General features: G+C 41.8%; 1 protein-coding gene across 10 annotated transcripts in view; it reads left to right on the forward strand.

Moving 5' to 3' along the window:
- The window catches only part of LOC133448459 (dedicator of cytokinesis protein 3-like), a 246,147-nt gene that overhangs the window by 187,655 nt on the left and 38,682 nt on the right, over window positions 1-19,810 (forward strand). For all 10 annotated transcript variants that reach the window (XM_061727004.1, XM_061727008.1, XM_061727005.1 and 7 more), the window contains 5 exons: window positions 5,067-5,108; window positions 5,692-5,846; window positions 17,791-17,872; window positions 18,750-18,810; window positions 18,976-19,123. In XM_061727004.1, the coding sequence (XP_061582988.1) occupies window positions 5,067-5,108; window positions 5,692-5,846; window positions 17,791-17,872; window positions 18,750-18,810; window positions 18,976-19,123 (488 nt within the window). The remainder of the gene's footprint in view (window positions 1-5,066; window positions 5,109-5,691; window positions 5,847-17,790; window positions 17,873-18,749; window positions 18,811-18,975; window positions 19,124-19,810) is intronic.

A 19,810-nucleotide genomic window follows, 5' to 3' on the forward strand; every position in this document is an offset into this window, starting at 1 on the left:
TTATATTTATTATAATCATCTAATGATGATAGTGATATAACAATAATAGAATGTAATAGCAATAGTAACAATAATAATTCAATGTTAATATAATGTTACTATATAATATAATATATAATATATATGTATATATAATATATGTTAATATAATATAATATTAATAATAATAGTAATGGCAATAGAAACAATTATATAGTAAATACTTGTATAGTAAATAAAGACCTGAACATTGAACGTTTTCTGGGTTCTTTTCTTTCTTTTCTTTTTGTTTTATCTATGTGTGTCTGTAATGTGTGACGTTCACGTGAAACAAATCACGTGAAATTAGCTTCACAACATCATTTATGATCACTTTTGTGTGTGTAGAAACGCTGCTCCTCCATAGATGTAATGCATTGCCGTGGCGAGTGGTCTGTACCAAGATGGCGGACCTATAGGCACGTCACTTCAGTGGGCGGCGGCATTCGATGCAGCGTCTATGTATATATGTCTATGGTAATACCTACCTGAAGGCAGTAGTGGAAACAGTCTCCGGCAGGGGTGAGCGGGGTCTTTCAAGATCCTGGTGGCCCTGGTTCTGCGGTGTTTGGTGTAAATGTCCTGTAGGTGGGGGAGAGTGGTTCTGATGGTCCGTTCAGCTCAGCAAATCACCTTCCTGATGCCAAAATGTCTTGCTTGTGGCCGCTCCCCCAACCATGTGGGGAGGCTTCCCGTGAGGATACTCTCCACAGTATCCTGAGTACCCTGACAGAGTCTGAAGTCCTGGAGAAGTCCCAAATGGAAGACATGCCGTCGGGCCTTCCTCACCACGGCGCTGATGTGGGTGGTCTAAAGGCTGAATTATGGTTCTGCGTCAAACCAACGCAGAGCACACGCCGTCGTGAACCCTTCGGACTTCTCCGTCACTCCATTTCGCCGCGGTGCAGTACCCCCCGTGACCACTAATTCGCAATCTTTTCCTGAATGGTTTATCCGACTTTTTCCGGTCACAGTGAATCAAAGAGATAAGGACAACTATTGTGCAAAAAAAACAAAACAAAAAAAATCACACATACACGAAGAAAAGAGCGCTGAAAGTTCACGACTGCTTCAAGCCGAAAACCGCAAATGCGTTGCTTCTAAGCGAACCAATCACAGCCCTCTCGGTCTGCGTGTGGTCTGCGTCGACGCGTACCACACGCTGTAGACATAGCGTCATTTTGACGCAGTACCATAACTCAAGCTTTAGTCAGATCCTCTGAGATGTTGACCCCGAGGTATCTCAAGCTCTCTCTCCACCTGCGATGAGCCGATGATGAGCGGGGTGTCGCTCTGCTCCCTCTCTCGCCGACTGAAGTCGGCTCCTTAGGTTTGCTGACATTCAGCTGGTGGATGTCGAGGTGACACCAGTCCTCCAGGTGGCGGATCTCTCTCATACGCCGACTCGTCGTTGTAATAATGGCAGCCCACTGCTCCTAGTGTAACTAGTGATGGGTTAGAAGCAGAGGACACATTTTGGTGTATTTCCATGTATACTGACAAATAAAGAGATTATTATTATGAAGTTGTCCTCTGATGTGGTCGAGCAGTTGTAGGTGTAGAGAGCGTGCAGCAGGCGTGATTACCCGCACGAACCACCTGCTGTCTACCAGTCAGGAAGCTGAGGACCCGTCTGCACAGAGCAGAAGTCAGTCCGAGGTCACTCTCCCCCTACAGGACATTTACACCACACGCTGCAGAACCAGGACCACCAGTGTTGAACAGTCCACAAACAGTATTCTCCCACAGCCCAGGTGGGCGAGGGCTGTGAGGAGCAGGAAGGCGGTGTGGTATACTCATCCCCTTATCCTCTACATCATCCACATATCGTTGTCAACCCTCTCTCTCCAAAGCTCTCTTACTAGAAAATGTCAATAAAACATCAGGCTGCTTCTAGTGGCACACAGCGACAGAACAAACTGGCACTTTTCACTTATTTTAATTCAACACAGTCTATTTTTACAGCTCTAATTCCTAACTTTACAAAATAAATATGCAGTATAACTAAACACAATGACACAACAGTTAAATCTCATTATAATATAAATCAGGACACAATAATAAGTACCCTGTAAATTATACAAATAAGTCTTAAATTCCTAAATCTAGAGAAAGAGAAAAATCACCTTTGTCAATAGGGTAAGAGATATTTTCATGACTAGCACTCTTAATACTAACAAAAATTGTCAAAAATTGTATTCTAATTTTCTGGAACCAAGCTTTTTTTAACGTTCTTTATAAATAAGTTGTTGCAGTGTATGCTGTTGAACTCTGATTCCTGATCTGTTACAGACTTTGCTTCATAGACTCATGTCTCCTGCTCCATTACTTGCAGTGAAATGCAGAGTAAGGACATTTGAATTATTTATTTGTTGGAGCAGCATTTGGTTGGAGATGCAAGCGGCGCCCCATCAGCAGCTAATCAAAATGGATTCTCACAAATAGTTTTTAGAAATGTCCTCTGAAGCAGCCTGCTGATGGGCGGCTCATTCTGGACAATCTAAGGAACCTCGGGTGAACAAAATACACATGGAAACAGTATTTTAGACGGTCTTTAACAGTATCTCAGTTACACAACAAGAGAAAAGGCCACCAACATGAATTAAACATTCATGTTCTGCTGCTCATCTCATTTTTATGTTGTAAGTTAACGCCCGAGGATGAAGTGTCTCTGCTTGTTGATACAGCAAAATGAGTACAGACATCTTTGAGTTGGAGTTGTTTTAGCTTTGAATCCTTTGCAAATTGTAGGGATGTATTTTTCAACTAATTTTAAGTAGATTTGGTGGGATTTTGCTGAATATTTTGATTATTTTATGCACCTTAAGCAATAATAACTTCAGTTTATTGAATCTGAATGCAGTAATAAGATTATGGTACCAGATATCAATTTGTGGAATTTCTAGCATGTTCTGGGTTTAACGGCTGACTGTGGCTGTTGCACTCCTGTAATTAGACACTGGCTTGGAGGTGAAGTTTGAAATCCGCTTTGATGTGAAATCAGGGAGCAGGAATGTACACTGAGGTCAATAACCAGAAACCTCAATAGGCAATTACAGTATGTAATCATGGAGTTGTCCTCAGTTACAACTTCATTTACTTTTCTTCCACATAGTTCACAAAAATGTGATTTCCAACGGTGCTGTCTGCACTCTACGGTCTACGGTTCCTAGACACAGTGTTTGTCTGAGTTTTTCATGGACGTATAACTGAGCAAATGTCCATTTTCTGTGCTGATGATGTGAATCGGCCACCTGTTGGTTTGTTTTCATGCCAGGAGTGTGCTTTGATTGCATCTCCCGCTGGCCATCCTGTCGTTTCTCCTTATTTCTTTCCTTTTCATCTCTTCTCTGAAAACAACCCGCAGGCTCTTAATGAATACGTCTAACCATCAAGCAACCGTTTTATCTCAGAAACAGAAAAATCCTTTCCGTTGTACATTTTATTTATATTCACATGTGAAATGTTGATTCTCGGTCGCATTGTTTTTACACTGTAGAACCCTTTATTACACTGCATACAGTATAAATATACTTGTAATCATTAAAAACGCTCAAATATTAGAAGTTTGTCATTTATTAGAAGCAACTTCTTAGAAAGCAAACAATCTTGAAGTTTTACAGGATATTTCAAAGTAAGGATTTTAGCTTAAAGTGTCTTTTATCTCTATCGATACCCTTCTCTACATTTTGATGAACAATCTGATCCAGCAACCATTTTCATAGCTGCTTTAATGAATATTTCATTAGAAGCAGAACAAAATGAAGTTAATTAACCTTGGTGCGAGTTGCTGCAGTGTGAGACATCGTCTTCCGTCTGTCCTGCTTTAAATAGCTGAGCTGCTCGGTTCAAACAGTGTTGTTGTAGAAAGTCCCTTTTCTACTGTTGCCTAGAGACGGCTCTGGAGACAGGATGAGAGAGAGGAGGAAAGAGCAATAAAACTCTTAAGTTTATTAATGGCTCGTTGAAAACTGGGGAAGGATGGACATTTGGGGGAATTTAAAGGAAACTCAAATAAGTGTTCAATGTCCTTGAATAATAGCTTCTGAAGCAGAATGTTTTCTTTACAGAAGAAGATGAGAAATACTAGTAATACGGAAACAAACTAAGAACAAAAGTTTAAAGTCATACATGTTATAGGTAGTTGTAAACTAAAGTTAGCAACGTTAAACACTTTTGGCATGAATGTCTCCTTTCAGTTTTGGAAATAATTGTTTTCTTTTGAAACAATGCATTACATTTGCAACAATGCACATGAAGAAAAGCAGAAGATGAGAAATGATTTACGTTCATGCAGCATGTATCAGACACAAGTGGACGTGAGTTATTTCAGGGGTGCAACAAAATGACATTATTTAAAGCACAAGAATCTCACATGTTGGACTGAAATGTTAATATATTAAATATTGTCCCCCTGCTTGTATCTAACATGCATTCAATGAGATGTGCCTGATCAACTTTGGAACAAGTTGTGTGTGTGGCAGTGTTAATGTTTATGCAGACAAGTGTTTTATTTTGATTTTATGCAGATGTTTTCCATTGCCAGTCATTACTTCAATTCATTGAACAGCTTTTGACTTCCTGCTGCCTCTCTGCATATGCAGCCACTAGAGAAATTAAAGAGACATGTCGGAGTAATGAGTCCCTTGGGCGTTGGAAGTATTTTCATGTTTTGGGGAAGAAAACGAAGAGAATGGTGCAGAGTGAAAGAGTAAACGGAGCGGAAACAAGAAGATGAAACTCCACAGTGGTGAGGAGAGGAAATAAGGATGAAGGGCTAAATGTTGAGGGGAGGAAAGAAGAGGAAGAATCAGCGGAAGAAGGGAGGTTAAAAGGGAGCAGGAAGGAGGAGAGAGTAGAAATGAAGAGGTTTAGAGCTGAGAAAACTCGACCAAACACGGAAAGGAAGTACACATGTGGGCAAAAAACAGTAACTATGGACAGGTAGAGAGAAAACAAGGGAAGAAAACAACTGCAGAAGATATGATGGAGGACAGGATGTCATTATTAAGACTTAATCTGACAATTTCCTCTATTCTCGTTTACAGCATCTGTCAAGTCGACACAGCGTCCAACAAAGCACAGCACAGGTAACGTGTTGGTCTTATAGCTTTTCATTGTTTAGCAGTTGATTTTTGTAGCTTTTTAATTGTCCCACACATGCTAATGCCCAGTTTCCAGTACTCTTTCTTTACACGAACATTTGCTCTAGGCAGTTTTCTTTTCATCGTCAACACTACACAGCAGACATTTGTACAGATCCTACTAACTCAAAGGATGTTAAAGCCCAAACTTTGTTCACGCTGGGGAGGCTGTGGAGGGGGAGGTTTGGGATCTCCGTTCAGGCGCTTCACCCATGAGACTTGTTTTCCATTTCTAAGCTTTTGCCGGTTGTAAGTATTTAAAACGTACTGAAATATTGATTAAACCCCCGGACTGGAGAACGAGGCAACAGGCCATAGCTACTTGTGGAGCGTACGCGTTTGCACACAACACACTTCAGTTGTAAAAAATTAAACGCATTCTTTTGGAAAACACCCCACAAGAGAAGCACATACAACATTTGGTGCCAGTGCCAATGCTGAAACATATTTCATTCTTAGATGGTGGTGTGTGATCATCAAACTACTGTGAAAGTGATACATTTTGTGTAAATATACCGTGGACTTGCAGGGCGAGAACAGCCGGCAGCGACACGGGGAGCCCTGCAGAGTTCCAGTACCACACCACCTTCTGGTCAACCTGAAGAGCTTCACCTACAACAGCATCGGGGAAGACACGGACATATTCTTCTCCCTGTATGATCTGAGAGAGGGGAAGACTATCAGGTACGCCCGTGCACAGTGTTGTCCAGGATGCAAGTTCACTGAATGCAACAGGATTCAGTCAGTTTGGTGGATTTCTGCACATCCCTCCTCTGAATGTTTGTTTGCTTTGAACAAAACCAACCTTGCTGCAATTTTAGAAATAATGCATTTTTGGAGAGTGAACTGGATGTTTCTGTGATGATTTAATCAAGGTATTCAGGGATGCTGCAAAACGTAACTTCCACTGCCGCAGGAGGGAAAGACAAAGGCAAATAATCCAACTGAGATCTTTTGATAAATGTTCTTGGTTTGGTTTATTTCACTAAATTTCTTGATGTTGAGAAAATAATGAATTTAAAATGTGAAACAGTCTGGCTTCCATCAGTAAAATTACATTTTGCCAGCTTATCTTTTCCCTTTTTCATTCGTTTTGAGGGGATTTTACTCAGGAAAGTGGATTTCTTCTTTATGAAATGTTAGCAGTGCTTACGGATAAACACGAGGAAGCTAAATAAATAAACTTCTCTTGCAGAGGCTGGAAGTGACTAGATTTTAGAGGAATACGGCACATTAATAGCAAACATTTGACTGATATATTTAATATAAATATTGTAGGAGTTTGCATAGAAAAACTTTCTTTATGTAATATATAGACAGCATTGATTTAATCACTTAATGGCCTGGAAGGGTTGATGTTCCTCAAACGAGGCCGTATCCTGGTGGAGGTAGAACCCGGGTGATGGGTGATACACAGATCTGGATGACGGAGACAGAGAAGCAATGCTCATCAGTTTAACAGGAGAAATCTGGATGGATTTGAAACTGAAACGACAGCCGACAGCAGTGAAAATATTGACTTGTAAAGACGAGCTGCAAAGTGCAGTAGTTTATTGGGGGAAGGAATCGTGTTGCAGATGTGTTTAGTTAAGTTGGGGAAGAGAGGGAACATGAAAAGATAGCTGAAGCATGAGATTGCCTCGCTCCCTGAACCTCTGAGCTTCATTTCCTATGGAGAACATTCGCTGTTATTGTAGACGTATAAACTCTACGTTGCACCGCAGGGGCCGCAGATGAACAGGTTTGACTCCTGATGTGATAATGTCTGAACTTTTTCAAAAAGTTGCTGTGTTATTTGGGACTTTTGAGTCTGCGGCCATGAAATAAAAATCTGATTGCCTCGTGAAGCCTGTCGGAGAGTCATCAGGTCCGGATCCAGGAGAAGTCGATTTTAACGTCTAGAAGTGGTTTCAACTGTCAAAACATAAATTAAAAGGCATTGTTTTTCTTGGAAACCACATGATGGAACTGCCTTAATAATGCAGGATAAGTCCTGGCAAGTGGCCACACAGAGATGCTGTGAATAATACATGGCCCCCTCTCCCCCTCCCTCCACCTAATGAATGCTCATCAATAATGAATTCCTCACAGGGAACAGTGCTTACAGATCAGGCATAGCTAAAGTCAATTGTGAAGTCGATGTAGGTTTGGCATACTGTGAGACCATGTGTGTGTCCATGTGTGTGTGAGAAAGACAGAGAGCGAAAGTGAAGGACAAAATTGGTCTCTGCAGGAAACGGGAAAGGCTCAATGCACTCCATCTTCCCTGGGTTTTTGTTAATTTTGTTTCACTCGGTCGATGCAAATGAGCTAAGTGTATTTGTCCCCTTACAGTACACACACACACACAGTAAATGCAGAGAACCGCAAACACTTTTAACCCTGGGGGTTTTGGCATCTTGCCTGACTCACCAGACTCAAAATCACCATCTGATGATGACACCTGCTCCTCTGAGGGGCTCAGATAACGGAGAGGAGGGGTTTTGCTTTTAACAAGCCCTCTATTGACCAGCACACAAAATCACACTACAATCAAGTCATCAACCCATCAAAGGAAAAACCCTCAACTGAAACTAAAGGTTATCACCCCCTAGGGCTGGGCGATATATCGAGATTTTAATATATATATCGATATATTTTCAAACACGATATGGTACGAGACAATATCGTTTATATTGATTTTTTTTTTTTTTTACATTTTTTTTTTTAATGATTTTGATATAGCTTATTTTGTGACAAATTGACTTGAATGTTTTATTTGAGATTTGCACAAATGTTTTGTTATTTGCACAACTGTCAACCTCAGTGGAAAAGTCTGCCTGTTACTGTCTACATTGTATTAATTGCACGGTGTATTTTAATTTAATTGTTATGCAGGAAAGGGATATTTGTTTTATTTTATTCAAGAAGCATTTTTATTCTATATATGCAGGCAGTTTATTTTTATTTCATTTGTTTTATACATTTTGATATTGTGCAGACCTCTGTTAATAAAGGAACCTGTGTGACATTTGGCACGAGGCTTTGTATTAAAACTGACTGTTTTTTTAAGGGTTTGCCTCAGAAAAAAATGAAGCTAACAGAGATGCTATGCTATAATGCTTTGGGGGAAACCCCAATTATGGCACAGAAAAAATATTGAGATATATATCGAGTATCGCCATTCAGCTAGAAAATATCGAGATATGACTTGTGGTCCATATCGCCCAGCCCTATCACCCCCCACCACAGCACAAAACCCTTCTGCCGGACCGTCTATCCACAAAAGCCACTAGCTTAATAATAAGAGTAGTCCACTCGAGGACGGGACTTCAGAAGGCCCTTCTAAACTTCAAGTGGATCCACACCAGAACCTAAAGACCGGTTCTTAGTGGTCGGCCAGATGGAAACTTTAGCTAAACCACGCAAAAAATGGATAAACGTGAGGATAGTCTTGTCTTTTGTGCTGTACTTAAAACCAAAAAACAAATGAAAAGAAAACAGAAAGACAGTGAAACCATTTCCGCTAAAGGTTAAAAAGACCAACAAGTGGACAAACAAATGTGCCAGTATCTCAATCCCTGAACAAAATAAAACAGCCTCACCCCCACTAGGATGTAGGTGTCCTCTGAATCTGTTCGTAGCTATACCCAGAGGCGATTCTAGGGTCTGTTGGGGCCCTAGGCAAAAATTTCTAGGGGGCCCCTCAAACCAGCGTTCATCACCGTTATGTTATAATAAACTGACACCAACGAAAACTTAATGAAATTTATATTTATTTACACACTGCTAATTTACACACACGACACTGTGTGTAGTTTTTTTTTTTTTTTTTTTGACACAGCATACAGGTGGATGGCCGTGATCATGGGAATGATAACATGGGGCCTAACCCTTAAGGGAGGTTTCTTACTGGCTACTGAGATGTCATTGATAATTGCCTTATGTTTGTTTAAGGAGGAGGATGTGGTCATTGCGGTTACCACATTTTGAGATCTGTACAGTAAAAACAGCCTTCAATACTTTTTTAGTCCTCAAAACCCCTGATAGGAAACACTTTTGTAATAAAAGTAATTATTTAAAAAAAAACAGGGGCCGCCAACTTCCTCCCAGGGAAACACCTTGACTCCCTTAACCCAATCAGCCCCTTCATGCAGACCTGGTACGCCACTTTCTGCAGAAACTGAAACGTATCAAATCAAACTTTATATAGCACTTTTCATACAATAGTAACAAAGTGCTTTACATAATAAAAATCAGCATTTAACATAGAAAAACTCACACTCATGGTTAAAAAAATAAAAAAACATAGAGGCTATCAAAACCTTCCTCCTATAAGAGCTAAGGGAGCAGCCAATTCCACCCAGACAACCGACACACAGCTTCTCCAGACTCCCCTCCCAGCTCTTCTTTAGAAGAACATCAGAACTTTAATGCTGCCCCCCAGGGAGGCCAGGTATATTGTGTTGCCCCCCTCCATCCCACCAGTAGCATTTCTCTTATCCCAGTTCACCTGTGCAAAAGAAGCAACTTCATAAAGAGACAAAAACACTCGTCAAATGAAACATAGTGGGGGGTGGTGAGGAGGGCGGGGGTCTGGAGGATCCAGGTTCAAGCCCCTGGATTGTAACCGAGGTCAACCACTTTGGGCCCCTGAGCAAGGCCTTACTGCTTCCCGGGCGCTGTACAAAAACGGCAGCCCGCTGCTCCTAGTTTGACTAAAGATGGGTTAAATGCAAATGAGGAAGAAGGGAAAAATGCATTTTATTTATGTCAGACCGAGATGAAATGAAGATGTTTACATCAGCATAAGCAGACACGACAAAACAGCGACAAAAAGTGGGCAGTGAAAGAGCACCGAGCTGAGCCTGCAGCAAGGGCTCAATAGCAAAGGCTGAAAAGTTGCCCTTAGAAGGCATCACTGCCTGATCCCCTACTGCACAGGCCGACTCTGCCCCGCCAGCATTTTCAAACGTTCAGCATCATTATACAATAACCTTAACCAAGACAAACATACATTCCCAATACCAAATGCCCCCAGTGTAGAAAAATAAATATGAATGCTCCACTCTATCAAAAGCCTTCTCTGGATCCAGAGACAAAATGCTACAATTAATACTCATCATACAAAAACATCACGCTCACAAAATATTGTCCATAATTTTTCTTTCAGGCACACAATAAGATTGATCAAGATGCAATGTTATGCAAATAATCTTTAAAGGAGCATGAGGCTCCTTTTAAGAAATGAGACTCTAGCGCCACCCTTCACCACGACGGCCGTTGGGGGTACTGCAGCCAACAGTGAAGCCGGCACGGGAGAACGGGGAGAACGCACATGCAGCGTCATGTGACGTCACATCCGCAGCCCAGCGCGGGAAATTTGGGCCCGAATTGCAGCACATTTTGCAGCACACAGCCTGTTCAAGGTAACGGAGAGATACACTAGAGGGCTCATTCTTTTGGGTTTGGAACGCTTCATCTGACATTATTACTAGAAAACTTAAAACGTTTACAAATTTTTTTCATAAATCCTGCCTCAATCCGGCCTCAAGCTCCTTTAATTCTGTTTGACAGGGCTCTAGAAAGAATCTTGTAGTCTGTGGAAAGTAAGGCCACTGGCCTCCAGTTCTTAAGCAAGACCAGGTCCCCGTTTTCGGCAGAAAAGATAAACGTGCTAGTTGACAGGAAATGGGAAGAGATCCTGTCCTATAGCCATCCAACAGAACTTCATAAAGATCTGAACCAATAATGCTCCAAAAGTGCTTATAAAAGTCCATCAATTCCTGGCGCTCGTCCAGGAGCCATCTGACTGTGTGCCAGTCGACTCCTATAAACTCAGATCAGCATCCAGAGCAGCGGTCTCTGCCCCCCTGAGCTGAGGAAGACCATGCAGGAGATCCCTGCTCTCCATGCCTCTAGGCTGTTTTCCAAAGAGGGTAGTAGAAATCCACGGCATGGTTCAGCATCTCAGTCTGATCAGTGGTTAGACGTCCTCCAAGTCATCTCAAACAAGACATCAGTTTTTTCTGAGAAACAGACTTTTTCTAGGTTAAAAAGGTTTCTCGAGATGTAAACACTACATCAGCCCTAACTCAAACCCATATATACCTTTTAACCCTCCATCTGTCCAATAAATCCCAAAGTGTATTAGCAGTCCAAAGGCTCAGAGAAAAACGCAGCATCTGTTTCAGAACCATAATCCATTTTCTCCTTCATCTACACAAGAACTCTCCTCTGCAATCACAGCACCGTCCGCAGAAACACCTGTATGGGAATGTTCAGGAGCTGAACTCCGACGACATGAAAGTCCAACGACATGGCAGCAGAGCCAGCAGCGGCGTTGCCAGCAGCAGGGATGCCAGCAGAGTCAGCAGGATCGCTGGTCCCAGCACCAGCCGACGGGAGATCAGCAGCAGAGGAGCCAGCTCAGTAACCAGCAGGGGCCCCGACAACAGAGCAGGACCCCGCGCCATCGCTGGGTCCTGCACCGACGTCAGCACCTGCCCCAGCAGCCCGCTGCTGTGTATCCACATTCAGAGCATTTCAACTGCCCCGGACCCGCATGTAGGAACCTTCACCATGCTTCATCCTTGCTTCGACACAAAGACAGGATCTGCTTCAGCTCAGGATCCTTACACGCCGAACTCACAGCCTTAAACTTGCTGGTAAACTTCCCAAATCTACGATTGAGATCTTTCTCAAGCTGTTCATTAGAAATAAACATGGGACACGGTGGTACGTGTCGAAGGGACTGTTCATCCACGAAGCAAAAGATGCTCACAGAACAAAATAGCTCCACCTGCTCTAAAGTTTGAGCCATGGCTGAGAAGAAAATGACCGTCCCACCACAACCCCCAGTCTACCTCACCAGCTGAACACAAAGCGATGTATGTCAAGAGGACTTTTTGTGTTCGGCACATTTCCTGTTTTTAGCCAAGAGACTGGACTCGTCCGTTGGTAATCCTGGAGAAGGACAGTTTGGTGTCGTATGTTGTGCCAGTGTCTTTTTTTATTCTTTTTTAAACAAAAGCCATTACGTTCTAGTTTTTATTGTGTAAAACAGCAACCAACCCCAAAGCTGACCTATCACAGCAAAGTTACTGATAAACAGCTCTGGATGGGACGAGACCTGAATGGCTAAACACCTCTGAACTCCTCTTCTCCAGTGACAACGTGTTTCCTCTGTTTTTGTTTTTATTTCATGCTCATTAACTTTGAAAATAAAAAAAACAAAGCACCAATATTCCAGTCTGTGGGCATGGAGAAATAGATAATTTTTCATGAAAACATTTTGCTGTGTGACTCTGTGATGTCGCTAATGTGTCTCTCTTCTTTAGTCTCCCTCTTCAAACTCCTGTTTCCCTTTCTTTCTGTCCGTTCTGTCAACACAGAGGAATATAGGCTCTTGATGATGATTCAGTGATACAAACATCACCTGGGAGCAGTTTGTTGTTTTCAGTCATGTTTATGCTGAAGTCCACAATAAGCACCGGGACGGGAAGCCGAGGTCGTTTAAGTGACTTTGAGTGTGGCCTGGATGTTAGTGCCAGATGGCCTGAGTAAAGAAACTGCTGACCCACCGACATTTACCCCACACAGCCAGCTCTACTGTACCGATAACAGGCTGAAAGAGTTGAAATATCCGATGAGACGCCGTTCTCTGGGTAAAAAAGGCCTAATTGATACTAGAATAGAGTGGTCAGACTGGTTCAAGGTGATAGATAACAGTTTGCCAGTTAAACACTCGTTACAACGTCGTTATGCAGATCTCTGAATGCATAACATGTCAAACCATGACCTGAGGAACACCACACCTGCAGAATCTGAGGTTATAATTCAGACCCACCACACTTGGACAACAGATGAATGGAAAAGCATAGTGCTGCTAAGCAGCACTTTGGTTTTTGGTTTCTTAAACCATGCTTTTTTGCAACTCCTGCCTCCTGCTCTCCTGCGTTTGGGTCTTCAACAAACCCCAACCGTGACACTTGGTCTCTTCACTATCATCTGGGCCTCGTCTAAACGCTGCAGCCTACCTGAGTGTTGATGCTGACCATCTTCTAATGGTTACTTTGTCTGAGGAACATTTCCAGCACTTTGATGACTATGTCATAAAAATGAAGGTGGCTGTTAAGACAATATAACAAAAAGCTCACATGTCATAATGTCTGGTTGAGCCGGTTTGTTTTACTCATTACGGTTAAAACAATGGAAGTAAATATATCATTAGTTCCTCTTCACCAAATCAGGCTCATTGTGCTCCAGCGGGGGTGGATTTTGTTCGTCTACCTGTAATAGAGACTTTCCTACTGCATCTGTGATGGTAAAGCTCTTTCTGAGTTCTTTCTGTTGATTTTTAAACTTTGCACAGTGTGACTCACATGTTGTCAGTAAATGATTCCCCTCTCCTGGCTCATTCTTACCAAATCCTTTTCTTCCGAGAGCTGTATTGTCACTCCAGTGAGTGCCCATTCTGTATAATGACGGCATGTGGAAGATTGGCTTTGAGAGGGTCAATCTGAATAGCAGTTATATTACTGTAAATGTATGTAATGTGCAGTCTCGCTTTACAGAATTGTGAGCTGAAGAGTGATTCTGTGAAACCAGGCATTAATGGTTGAAATTAGATTAAAATGGTTCACTTTACTGAAACAGATTGAACTAATTGGAGATAATTCACCTGTGTCATGTGTGCATAAAGGGTTTGAGCTTTTGAATTGGAGCTTTCAGGTCAGTAGGTTTATATAACTCAGCAGTACATACAAGGTCTCTGATAAGAGAGTGCTGGAAAATGAAACAGACCCTTTCCAGATTATGACATTATTATCAAACTTGTCCTTTTCGGTGCAAGTATTAGCATTTTAATGACATGCATTATGTTTAATGATGCTGTTGATAATGTAATTTAGGGATATCAGTAGGTCAAGTCATTGTTCTGCACAAAAAACCTCCAAAGAAGTTATTTATATTTCATTAGCACAGCCCAGTACCACATATAATGACTCCATGGCTTCTACAGGCCTTATAGATTTCCCGAGAGAGCCCAAGTTCACACACTTTCTTCATTAACAAATCATCAAAGTGAACTGTTTTTACTGATCGGCAGCTTTTAGCAGCGGAGCTCCACTTGCTGGCGACTGAGAGCATCATTTTGCTTCGGCCCTGAGCCCTGTGTCGCTTCCTCATTGGAAGCAATTTAAAAGACCCCGAAAGCTACAGAAACAGCTATAATCTGATCACGCAGTCGCATGTAATTGCGGAGCTGCAGAGCTGCTGTCCTTGTGTGCCTGGTTTAGTGCTACACTGAACTAACAACCAAAATGTCCCCGTGTGACCACATGCTGCAGGAAAAAGAAAAAAAAGAAAAAGTCAATGAATCATATAGATTAGATTTTATTTGCTGCTGTTAGGAGACCCTGTGACAGACAGGAAGTCATAATAGATGTGGCCTGTCTCAGCAGCTTCCATATGTGAATTTTAATAGACCTTTGGGACAAATTCCGGTTGATGGATATAGGTTGAAAGTTTTCTCGACGCCGGGCACTGCTGCAGATGTGATGTGTTAGCAGCAGAAATCATTGGCTCATATGCATTTCCATTAAAAGTCTGAGAGTGTGGGCGCCTCTGTAGCCGGTGTGCATGTGCATCACCACGACCATGCATACGTCAGTACTGCAAATACATGTGCTTGAATGCATTTTTATCAAAAATGACATTTTTCTTAGTGTACATTAACTTTATACTGATGTTAATGTGTGTGTGTCTGTTCATTTCTGCAAGTGACGTCGTTATGATGCATATCAAAGCTGTCGCACCTGAGGTCCCCGCTGCCGCCTAAATAACTTGTGACATGCACCACATCTCACGCGTCTGGTTTGGGAGCTTATTTTTGATTACACGTTGACGTTTCTGGCGTTCTGTCTCGTTTATTAAATCTCTCTCTGCGACTGTTTGGGGAGGGAAAGGAATTTACTTTCTTTGTTGTATTTGTTTGGGTTGAGGAATTGTGGGGGATTGGAATAATTTAGTTAAAAGACTCCGACACAGCGGGAGTTTGGGGGATTTGTTGATCCTCAGTGATGATTCTGTTTAAAGGAAGCTGCGTTCCTCTGTGAGCGGTACACTGACAGAGAAGATATTACAGTTTTGAGGTGTTGAATAAAAAGTTTTTAGCAGAAAACTTCTTCGTACCTGTAAATTATGGCTTTTTTTTCTCACGTGTTTTTACTGCCCAGGGTCAACTGGATCCTTCATTTCAAAGCTTAGATATGGACGAGGGATGTGAAATTTCCAATCCGATACCAGTATTGGGATCCAATATTGAAGCAATTCACTGATCAGATTTTGGAATGACAACATAAATCAAAAGAATTCAATTCAAATTCAAATCTTAAACTTTTCTCTCTTGAAACATTGCCACCTCATTCATTCTGTTCAGATGAAGAAATGTTATTTTTAACTCATTTAAAGGGGGTAGGATTATGTTGATGTTTATTTTGTTTTCCATAGTTTTTCCAACAAACACCAACCCTCTTTTATATTGCAGTCACTATTGGCTATAAGTAATCAAATAACATCATTGGTGCATCTGAACTGGACCTGAACGGACAGGAAAACATTGTCACTAACCTGGATGGCAACGCCCAAAGCCTGCTGGATTATATAAACAAAAACATGTTAATCAGCAAGTTCTCATAGAAATGTTGTGCCTACCTCCTGAAACATTAATATTCTTCCCCTGCGGGTTCAGCCGTGCCTGAAGTCATCCTTCTTCTGCACCAGCAAAGTGGATGAAACACATCCCGGTCTTCAGTGAACCACATGACAGTTCTGGCGGCATGCAGATGATGGATCATCTAGATCTCAGTGGAGGAACTCGGAAACCTGCCACACTTCCCCCTCTGCCACTTCAAACCCAGGAAACTGATCCTGCTGACGGAATCGAGTTCAGAGGAGACAGAAGTGATGTTGCTTTCTGTCTGAGCAAATGTTTGTCACATCATGACTAAGCACGAAGCTTCCACACCTGACGGGTCTCGGTGAGTTCACTTCGAGTGCCGAAAAAGGCTTCTTAAATTCAAACTGATGGCGAGGAAGTCTCAGGTTTGTAAACTGTTGAAGGCACATGCGGCGCTCATCCCTCTCGTGGGTTGTTGACATCTTTAGTCCACATTTTAAGGATTGGATAAGTGAAACCTGGGATCACCTTTCTGGTTCTCTTTTCTGTCCAGAATGAGGACATCACTATCCTCGAGAAAGAGACCCGGATCCATCTTTGATTATAGGTTGGCGCCGTTCAAGTGGCAGCCTGTCACAGCTGTTCTGTCACTCTTCTTTAGATGTTTCACTGAGCTTTTTCTGTTGAAAGTTAAACTTTTTACACATTTGTTCTTGCTACTTCTGGCTTGTTAATTTCTGCTGGTAGTTCTGGCACTTTTTAACGTTCAGTATGATGAGTAGCCGTGACAGAGGAAAGTTGTTTTCATGTGGAAGCAGCAGATTAGCTTTTTAAAGACCAGCTAATGAGCAAAAATCGGACATCATGCAGATGAGTTGAAGAGGGAGAGGTCAGGGATGTTGAGCAGGAGAAAGACAAAGAGCAAAAAGGAAGAGGTTTGTAACTTTCTTTCCCTCCTGTATCTCCTTGTGGAGTGTGAGATCTCTCGGAGGTGGGATGCATGAGATCGAAGTAGAAGTGTTGTGGTTGCAGGCCCTTTGTTCTGGACACCAGTATCTCTTGACTTGGACTTGGGACAGACAAACTGACTGGGTCAGGACTCCTAACAGATGTAATAATGTTGGACATGTGACTGTGAGGGAGCACTTCTGCACCCCAGATGTTGAGCTGTTGCATGTTAGTCTCCATCCATGTCGTATACGGAGAGTTCACCCGTGATGATCTCTGGGGATTTCAACCACGGGTGTCCGACAGTTTCTCACCACATTTTAAATTCATTCACTCCATTCATTCATTCATTCATTCATTCATTCATTCATTCATTCATTCATTCATTCATTCATTCATTCATTCATTCATCCAACTATTTCTATATAAGTTATCCAACATTAAGATATTTTAAGATATATTTCTTGTTGTCATTGTACATCATACAGTGAAATAAAGTTCAGACCATTCAGTGTGAGATGGACACTACTGTGCTACTTTCTGACATGACTGTGGTTGATCGGTCCATTAGTGAGTAAAAACTTGGTCACACTTGATAAATAAATGTTGAAGGAACAGAGTATTTGTCAATGAGAGAAACCATCTGAGACATCCTGCTGTGGGGTTTTTAGGGGAGAAGAGACGAGGCTTCTGTTCGTGAAATCACCCGAGGAGGCCGAGCGAGGGTGTTAGGGGTAAACGTCCAAACAGCTTTAGTGGTCTATGCAGATGAGAAGTAGCTGACAAGTCTGACATGATGACATCCGGCTGATATGGTGTGTGTTAAATCAAGATGATGGATGCATTAAAAAAGATTTTAATCACAGGTCTGTGTGTCTAAAAGGAGGTGAAGAACCATCTCAGCCTTCGCCTCCTCTTCACCCAGGGCAGAAAGCAGCTGCTCAGCCGCACATGCAGGTTTCAGGGAACCAGAGTGGAGGTTTGGAGCTGGAGGTTTAAACCTCCCATTGTGTTTTTCAGTGAAAAATTTATGGTGAGACTGAACAAGAACGGAGGACCAAAGAATCCGGAGAAGGTGGACAGACTCTGCGCGCTCTTCACGGTAACAACACAAGCGCACACATTACATATCAAGAACATGTTTATAATGTACATGGTGAGTTCAAGAAGTGAACTTGTGTAAAACTGGGAGGAAAGTGATGAACGTAGGTTTGCAGTTCCCCCTATTGGTCAGCAGCAGCAGCAGCAGCAGCAGCAGCAGGAGGATTCAGAACAAAGCTTATCTTACTCCCAGTTTAAACGCATCAGTAGTCGTGTGGACCCAAAAATGCTTCAGCACCATGAATGCAGGAAAAACTAGAGCTATTTTTTTAAGGTATTAAATAAATAACAAACCACACACTTTACAACAATAGCTCATCCAATTCAGTTCAAGTCAATAATACTTGAGAGGGAAATTATATGTTGTATATGTATATGTTATATATTGTAGTAACCGTCATTAACTAATTCCTAGTTATCTATTTCTAATTATCTGATATAATTCCATCTAAATCATGTTCGAAATCAGTGTTTGATCAGGTTATTGATTGCAGCCACCATTTCTTTCTTTCTGTTTATCTAGTAAACATAAAAAAAAGCCTCACCAAAAACATTATCAAATTGAAAACATTTCTAAATGACTTATTTTATCAGAGTGTGCAGATGTGTAGTTCGGTTCCGCTTCATGTTATGAGTTCTGCAAGTTCAAATGTTGCAGCTGTTGTATTAGCATCCATGCAAGACTGTGCATGAAAAATGTTCAAATGTGCATTTTAAATGTACAAAGTTAAGCATCAGACGATGACAAAGCAGACGTGCTGGGGGTGAGATCTGGACCTCCCTGGTCTAGTTTAATCTCAGTTTTGTTTTCTTTCTATTGCAGGACTTTTCTTCTTCTTTTTAAGCTTTTGTGTCTCCTTTACTCTCTTTTACTGCAGGATTTAAGCAACAAAGACATGAAGAGAGATCTCTACATCATCTCACAAGTTATTCGGACAGGTTTGTCTGCCTATTTTCCAGTATGCTTCTCTTATTTATAATGTAGTTCTCTACTTTAAACTCAGGGGCAGCTCTTTGTTTATACACTGCAGTATACATTTGAAGGGAGCATTGCGTGACTCAACAACTGCTCCTTATACGACCCGCCTGTTTCTCCCCTTGCAGGCCGCATGTTGTTGAACGACAGTAAGAAAGGCCCGCCGCACGTCCAGTACCGCCGACCGTACGGCTGTGCCGTCCTGGCCATGAGCGACGTGCTGCAGACCATCTCAGAACTCAAAGAGGAGAAGGATTTTGTTCTTAAAGTCTACACGTAAGTTGCTGCCCCTTCCAAGTGCTGTTCATCCTCACATCTCTACTGGTTTTTATTTGTTTTCTAAATTGAATACCTCATTTAGTACTTATAAACTAAGTTGCAATAAAATAGGATACAGTTTGCCATAAAATCCTGGCTACATCCATATTGGTGGAGTTTAGTTCAACAAAAGGGTTCAGAGGTCAGTTTTAGAGGATTTTATTGCAAGTTCACAAATATCAAGCTTAGAAGCTAAATAACTAAGATGCTGCTCAACAATGATGTTTCTTACCAGATATTTAACCAAACAGTTGAGTAAAAATGTTTTGGGATTCTAAACAAAACAATGATAGAAAAAGTCAGAGATAGAGAGAGAATCTGAAGAGATGATTAAGAGTGCGGTAGATGATGATGTGCATTCAACTTGTCCTACTACCTTCTTTACTCTCCTTTATCCTTTGTTTGGCCCGTGTTACATCTCATTGATGCTCTCTCTGTCTGACTCTCTGTTTTGAGAAGAAGAGAAAAACAAAAGTGAGGATTTTGAAGAACTGCAGACAGTTTGTTTTTGTATGACATCATCAGCCCATTGGTTAAACTTTCTGAAGACTCGCCTGCAGGAGCCCTGAGGAACAGTGTGTGTGTGTGTGTGTGTGTGTGTGTGTGTGTGTGTGTGTGTGTGTGTGTGTGTGTGTGTGTGTGTGT

Source organism: Cololabis saira, chromosome 8 (assembly GCF_033807715.1).
Source record: "Cololabis saira isolate AMF1-May2022 chromosome 8, fColSai1.1, whole genome shotgun sequence".
Classification (NCBI taxonomy): domain Eukaryota; kingdom Metazoa; phylum Chordata; class Actinopteri; order Beloniformes; family Belonidae; genus Cololabis; species Cololabis saira.